General features: G+C 38.7%; 1 protein-coding gene across 1 annotated transcript; it reads right to left on the bottom strand.

Moving 5' to 3' along the window:
- Positions 1-1048: 1048 nt before the first annotated feature.
- LOC121042104 (ORM1-like protein 2) lies at positions 1049-1926 on the bottom strand. Its single transcript, XM_040493383.1, has one exon. The coding sequence runs from the start codon at positions 1745-1747 to the stop codon at positions 1268-1270; it is 480 nt and encodes a 159-aa protein (XP_040349317.1). The 5' UTR covers positions 1748-1926; the 3' UTR covers positions 1049-1267.
- Positions 1927-8442: the final 6516 nt, after the last annotated feature.

Raw genomic sequence — 8442 nt, 5'->3', positions numbered from 1 at the left:
ATCCGGTCTGAAGCTTAGTGCTGGGAGGAGCAATGTTGGCTACAGATATTGGCCTCGAATGAAACAATGACTATGCATGCTTCAGGGAATTTTACTAAGTATGAGATCACCCTGGCTGTACTGGGCTTTCTTCACACAGCCTGTTATCTATAATTGGGGAGTTAGAAAAGTCAAGGACTTTAAATATCCCAGGGAGCCTATCCCCTGCCCCACAGAGTGAAGCTCTTTCTCTAGCCCTGCTATCTATCTCCGTCAACAGAACACCGGCCTCAGATCCAGGGAGGGTCTTACCTCCTGTCATTCTGCAGTAGAATGCACACTGCTGCATGGTTTGTTCTGTCAAAGGACCTGTGTGGCCCAAGTGACAAAACGTCAATTCCATTATACCTCATCATTCTGATCTCTTCATTCTCCCATTTGCTCATTTATTCAACAAATATTTATTGAATATTTCCCTACTATGTACCAGATATATAGTGCTTGAGACCTTCTTAGTTAACTGATATTTTCTTCAATGGCATTTTAAGGGATGCTAAGGGTCTAAGACATGTTTTCTTCATTCACTTTTCTCCTTACACCCACAATGATTGTGGGGAGCAAAAATACGATTTCTCAGATTCTACAACTCTTTTCTTTCTTCTAATCCTATAGCTATTAGAGAGCCTCAAGGCTTAATTATTGTAGCCTGAACTCTCACTATAGACTTCTGAATGATAAAAATAGGCTTTTAAAACGCCTGGCTTATATCTAGCTTAAACACACTTCTTGGGGTGCCTGGGTGGCTCAGTCAATTGAGCGTCCAACTCTTGTTTTCAGCTCAAGTCATGATCCCAGGGTCATGGGATTGAGCCCTGTGTCAGGCTCTACAATGAGTATAGAGCCTATTTGGGATTCTCTATCTCCCTTTGTATCTCTCCCCTGCTCTCTTCCTCTCTCTCTAAAATAATTTTTTTTTGAAAAAAATTATCTTTATTATAAGGAAAATACATGGCAAAACAGAGATGGAAGATGGTGGGAGGGGAAGATCTAGAAAAAATCACCAAACAAGCTGCCCAAACATGGCTTCCTGCTGTGGAAGAGAGTGATTTGGCCCTTATCTTTCCCACCTTTCCTGATTCAAAGAAATCTGCTGTTAGCAGGGCTGGGCCCAAGGAGCTCCATTTTCCTATCTGTTCTCTTCCTGGGAGTTTGGGAAAGGTTGTATAGTTCTCGGGCTTTCAAGATAAAGAAGACTATAAGGAGAAGGAAAAGATGTTACAGCCCTTTGTCATCCCCAGCCCCATCCTTCAGTATTTTTGATTCCAAAGAGACAAACCCCATGTGATTGGGATAACTTAGGCAACAATACTCCAAGCAGTGAGGCTGTGTTGATGAGGAAGTGAACAGCATCATACTTGGCATAGAAGCTGGCCAGGAGGCAGAGTACAATAGGAGAGATGCTGAGGAATTTGCGGGAAGAGATAAATTGGATCCCGTAGTCCATCTGTTCCCAGTGTGTCAGTAGCTGAGCCTTTCCTTGGTCAGGGGTCTCAAAGGGTGTCTCTTTCATTGTATGTAAGAAGACATACATAGCCAGGTTATGGATGACGTTGGTCACGGTCCAGACAACAGGGATGCTGAAGAAGAAGATGCTGAGTAGAACCACATGCAACAGTCCTGCCAAGATGATGTAGGCCAGCCAGATGCGCTGGCTATTCATCACTTGAGTGTCGGGGTTTACTTCGCTGTGTGCCACCCATACATTCATCCTGCTGGCTTCAGAAGCCTGTCAGGCTCGAGGTGTGGCGCTCACTTCTGCCTCTCTAAAATACTTTAAAAAATTTAAAAACATTTCTTGGATTTCCATGTGAAAACTCAAGATGTTTAAAAATGAACTGTCTCTGTACAGCTAGCTATCCATCCTGGTTTTGGTATCTCTGTCATCAACACCAGTCCCCACCCCATCCCCGCCCCCCTGACCTCATTTTCTCAGTTTAAAAACCTTGTCTTCACTCACTTCTGATACCTCTGATACTCAGCTTCTCTACTGACTTCTTTCATCTTGTTCCCTGTGTCTGTTCCTGTCTCTCAGTTGTCACTGCCTTCTCCCCAGCTCATTTTTGGGTGGGTACATCAACCCCTGGCCCAATCTCTCCTGCACATGCACACCAGACAAATGTTCCTTAAACAGTGCTTTCATCTTACCACTTTCTACTCCTATGACATCAAAATCCTTTGCCAGGTTTCTGAGGCTCTTCATGGTCTAACTCCCCTCTACTGATCCAACAGCCTTTTCCATTTTCCTCTACATGCTCTTAGGTGGGTCTCTTAATGTTCCTCAAATGCACAAAGCTTATTTATGTTCGAACACACTTTTATTCTCAGCCAAGGCAGGCTTCTCTTCTTTCTTCCCTTAGCCTAAATAGATCACACACCTATTATTTTGAATAACTCAAGTGTCATTCCCTCCATGGACCCTTCATTGGCCAACTAAGCACCTCCTTCCTGTGGGCTTCCACAGGTCTATAGTTTACCCATAGTGTTTAGCAATCATTTACATTAGTCATTCTTGGTTTGTCCATTGTGTTTCATATTAATCCCATCTCTCCAAGAAATCAGAGCTCGTTGGTGAGGAACTATAGACTATACTATAACATGTATACTCTATTGTACTATGTTATACCACACTACACTATACTATAGAATTTTGTGCCTAAGCTTCCAAGCCTAAGCTTTTTGGTTGATTGTATTTAGGTAGACTCTATCCACATTTCCCCATGAAATAGGATGCTATTGCACTTCACTGTCCCCTTACAACTCTTTGTGTCAAATAACAGTTGATTCTTATTAAGAAAAAATAACTAGCCATGCTTATCCCATCTTTGAGAGTCCTTATCTATGCACACCTATCTATTATACATTTTCGGGCACAGAGTTTATTCTGGTGTTCTTGGCCACATCTTTTGTATTAAATTAAATCCCTCACTTTTTTTTTAATCGCCTACTCACCTGATGTCAGAGGAGAAAAATAGTTTTAAAACATATTAGAGAGATTAATTAACCTTCAAGATAGGTGTCTTTTTTCTGCCAAAGAGCTAATCATTTACGTAGAAAAGTCAGTTTGTGCCTTTCAACATGAAAAATAATTTGCCTAGAAGAAACAGGAATATGGTTGTTTATCCTCTGGCAATATATTTAACCTCAAACTCAATGAGCTACAAATCTGTTCTTTTCACAATATAAATTGACTGTCAAGGATTTGTGTACCAAATGATTATGTGCTGCATATTTGTCTCTTAATTCATGCACACCATGTATTGTATAACATTACCTCATATGCCGTAACCATCATGTGTCACATGCAAGATACATAAAATACATCATGAATGTCCCACTAGATATCAAAGTCATCCAAGTCTAATTAACTTATTTTACAGACTCTTTCCTGTTCTTGTCCCAGAACATACAAACATCAGAAATCAGAAGTCAGTCTAAATGTTTGGATACCTTATTGTAGTAAATCATAATATCTTATTTTTCTATTCTTTGGTTATCTGTACATTTAGTCTGGATTTCTTTCAAGTGCACTTCTTGTTTTTTAATGTCACTTTAAAGCCATTTAAAAAATGATACACACAGGAACTCCTTCTCATATCAAATAGGTTCATGAACTGTGAATTATTGCCTGTGACTCATTTACCATTTTAATCCTCTTTGGTTTTTCAAGAGTCAAAAGATTTTGTCTTGCTTCATGGCAGAGCAAAAGTTATACTCCTTTTTATTCAGAAGAATCCATAGATGATAGGAAAATCTGTAGAAGAACATAAAGAAGATTTTCTTCACGAGCTTCATGGACATATTGAGGTTTCTAGCCATTTGGGATCTGCACTACCTCAGAGGAAGATAATACCCAGAACATGGTGGGCACAGAAGGCAAGTTGATGATATGGCCTGGACTCTGTTGCCTTTTCAGTGCAGGTTATTGTATCCACAGAGCTCAGACAAAAGAGAACAGGAGCTCCAGCCCATGACTTTGTGCGTGTACATTATTCATCAAGGGCACAAGCTTTATAAACACATTCCCCCACCCCACATCCATTCCCCTCTTCCTCTGACATGTGCTTTATGAATCCTCTGCTTTTCCCATATGTATCAGGATCTGGAGTAACATAGGGAGAGCATGGGCTGGGCAATTTGGGGAGACCCCGTGACAAGAACAGTTATGCGCCCCTTATCTTGAAAGAAATAGGAATTTGTCCTCTCAAGGAAACTTGTCACATTCAAACAAAAAGAAGTAAAAGTAAGAAGTAACCCTGGGGCGTCTGGATGGTTTAGTCAATTAAGCCTCCAACTCTTGATTTTGGTTCAGGTTATGATCTCATGGTTCATGAGTTCGAGCCCCGCATTGGGCTCCATGCTGACAGTGTGGAGTCTGCTTGGGATTCTCCTCCTCTCCCTCTCTCTGTGTACTTCCCCTGCTCATTCTCTGTCTTGGTCTCTTTCTCAAACTAAATAAATAAACCTTAAAAAAAGGAGTAAGAAGTAATCCTTACGCCTTAGAGGCCTTCAGCCATTAATATTTTAAAAAGCAAGACCTTGTGCTAATTGAAATAGAACCCTCAGGTTATGGGTTAAAATTTGTGGGTTCAAGCAGTCTGAGGTTCTGAAGTTCACTCGGATACCTATTGCCATCAAGGGATCGGTGACTGTGTATCAGGGCTCCCCAACCATCTTGCCTGGAGCAGCTGTGGCTGTTTCCATATTCATCCTGGTCAGGCGGGCTGGTCGGATCCCCAATCTCAGGGTGGAGGAAGCCGGGAGCCTTCCCAGAAGACCACAAAAGACAGGAAAACGCTAAGAAATCTTGCCAACTTGGATTGTAATTTCAGCACTTTTATGACAAATTCTTGTAATGTTTACTCATTTTCCCATTTTTTTTCCCAGAAAAGGGTATATCTCTGCCTCCCAGGGTTTGCTACATTTTTGTAGCAGCTGTCATTGAACAATGCTTACTTTTCTCCTAGTTTTCATCATGAAGTTAGAATTCATTGAAGTGGGACATATGAAGTATTTTTTCTCCTGTGGTTTTGCGACCATATTGAAGCAACAGCAATAAAGGAAATGGGTGGGGAATTGCTATTAACTCTATTGGACTTGAGTGTTCCCAAACTGAACACATTATCTTTCTAGAAAGTTACTCTCAACTGCCTAAATACCAAATTCCTTTGTTTTTCTCTCTACAACTTTATCTACTCTCTTTTTAACTAATCTGAAATGTGAATTATTTTTCCTGCTAAATGACATAGAATAACCATGGAACAGTGCTTTGCAAATAATAAGTAGTCAATAAATGTTCCAGAGTGAAAGCAATTCAATTGTGGTTTTAAACTGTCATGCCTGGGAGAGATAAATTCCAACAAATCATTCTTTTCCTACCCTTTAAAATAATGTTTACTTCTTCTTTCTTTTTTTTTTTATACGTTTATTTTTGAGGGAGAGAGAGAAAGAGAGAGAGAGAGAGAGAGAGAGAGAGAGAGAGAGAGATCACTAGCGGGGGAGGGGCAGAGAGAGAGGGAGACACAGAACCTGAAGCAGGCTCCAGGCTCTGAGCTGTCAGCACAGAGCCTGGCACAGGGCTCCAACTCACAAACCGTGATATCATGACCTGAGCCAAAGCCAGACACTCAACAGACTGAGCCACCCAGGCTCCCCTACCTCTTCTTTCTAATGCATATTAGTAGTAAGCTATATATAGTATATAAATATATAGTATGAGCAAATAAAAAATCACTCAAAATTCTCTTATTACAATGATAATATTTTGATATGTATTTTCTTTTGTAATATATAATTACATATTTATATTTATACATGCTTATATATTTAATTTTTTATTACATAGTCAATGTTTTCCCAAATTATTAAGGGTGTGATTTTCAATAGAAATGCCATATAATATATTCATATGACTATCACAATATGTTTAACTATTGCTTTTTTGTTAGGCAACAAGATTATTTTTAATACAATAAAGCCTTGAATTGCGAGTAACTTGTGTTGTGAGCATTCTACAAGATGAGCAAACATTTCTAAGAAATTTTAACTTGATAAATGAGTGGTGTCTTGCAATATGAGTAGTAGGTGATAGCAAAAGTCACAAAAGCACAACTAAACCAATGATTCTTCTCTCTCACTCTCTCACTGTGGGATTGTGGGTGACCATCTCCTATGCTCAGATGCTCAGTCTCAGGCCACTGTGTTTGGCAAAAAATCAGTGATTTTTAAGAACATTGGAAGGCACTCACAACTGGAACTAGTGTATTTTTTGTCACTCCAAAACACCTATGGACAGTCCTTTGTCTTCCATACCAGAGTAAGCTTAGGAATGCTTTGCTTCTTTCTAGGTCAGGCTGCCTGCACATATAGGCCCTTTCCTCTGCTGCCTTGTTGCCAGTTACATTTAATTCAGTATATGACAAGAGTTTATTAATACTGTACTATAGTCAACATCTGTATGAGTATACCCAGTGGCCCCTGTGCAGACAAACATTGCATTGAGCCAGTAGATAGCAGTGATTCCGTTAGTGATAGTGAAGGCCATCCTACACAATAACCCTCCTCTCTCTTGTCCCCCTCACACCAGCCATGAAGGTTTCCAAAGGTAAGTGCAGGTTAATTTGTTTATTTTTCTTCATATTTTGTATTTTCTTTGTTATTTTGTATTGTATTACAGTATTGTAACCATTTTTATATGAATATTCTTGGGTTGTGGAATGAATCATCTGAATTTCCATTATTTCTTATGGGGAGATTCACTTTGATATACAAGTGCTTTGGATTACAAGTATGTTTCCAGAATGAATTGTGCCCGCAAACCAAGGTTTTACTGTATTTCAATATTATAAATATTGAAATGAAGATGCTGTGACCATTCAGATATAAAGATCTATTTTTAGTTCTGAGGGTCTCTTTAGGGTTGATTTCTGGCATTGAAATCACTAGGTAAACGTGTTTTGGCATGTTAAGACATTTTTATTGCGGATAGTTTAAAGCATAAGGAAAAGGGCCAGAATTTTTATGTGAAACCCATGCACCCATCACTCAGCTTGCACAATGTTCAGTTTAGGGGCAGTCTTGCTTCTCCACCACTACCCACACTCCTCTCCCCCTCCTGGGGTTATCTTGGAGCAGATACCAGGCATCTGGCCATTTTGCCCTGGAACTCATCCTTAACTTTTCCCCTGGCCCCGCACAGCCAACCAGCAGCACGTCCCACTGGTTTCATCTCCAAAATATACCTTGTGCCCACTCCCCTCCATCTCTGTTGGCATCATTCTAGTTCAGGCCACCACTTTCTCACCTGGACCACTCCAATAATCTCCTAATTGGTTTCCCTGCTTCTAGTCTTGCCCACTTATCTTAAGGTAAAGATCTAATACTTCCAATAACTATTTTAAGACTAATTCTTAGAACAACTCATAATAAATTCATCTTGTATAATTCTTTGAATTTTCCTGTTGAGCATATTCTTTTTTAAAAAGGATCTCAGAGAGTGTTCAACCTGTTTCAAAGAGATCATTCTAGGTGCAACACCAACAAGTAGTCTCTTGACAGAGGAAGTAGGGGTGGGAGGGAGAGTTGTAGGCACAGATATAGATATATTTAGGAATATATAGATGTAATTATAATTACATATATATAGATTATGAAAACAGATACATAGTTGAAATCAATCACTAAGTGATATCTAAAGTTAGTATATCTGTAGGTCTTCTAAAAATATATATATGTGTGTGTGCATACATGTGGGTATATATATGTATATATGTATATATATAACTACATAGAGATCTAGATTATGGAAACAAATAGAGATATTGCCAAAATCAGCCATTAAATGAAATCTAAAACTGGTATATCTGGACATCTTCTAAAAATCATATATATATATATATATATATATATATATATATATATATACACACATTTATATATATACACATATATACATATATGTGTGTATATGTGATGTATACATACATACATACATAAATTATATATATAAATTTATAAATATATAAATCATTTATAGACATATATGAATTTAGATGGTTGAGGGATAGTTCTGCCTAGAGAGAGGAGGTTAAATTAAATGACCCACTGAAGTTTCTTCTAGCTATTAAATTCTGTGAGTCTATGAAATTTCTTGATGTAATATAAATTTCCAGGTGAAAATTGAAAAGGAAGAAGCTTGTTGCTTTTGAAGACATGATAAAGATGAGCTATCAGGTTAAAGTCAAGAAGAGTTTGATTAAGTAAATGATGATGATGCTTACCTACTTACTAAATACAATATGTCCATTTATATCTTGTCTGTCCTGTAGTTATTAAAGCCACTGTTGTCATGGAAAGTCTAGGGGGACTGGGCTGTGGTCATCTATAATGGTCTGTGGAAATTTGTGC

This window comes from Herpailurus yagouaroundi, unplaced genomic scaffold (genome assembly GCF_014898765.1).
Source record: "Herpailurus yagouaroundi ecotype Mexico unplaced genomic scaffold, PumYag 184, whole genome shotgun sequence".
Taxonomy (NCBI): Eukaryota; Metazoa; Chordata; class Mammalia; order Carnivora; family Felidae; genus Herpailurus; species Herpailurus yagouaroundi.
This window is presented reverse-complemented; position numbering and strand designations above follow the sequence as displayed.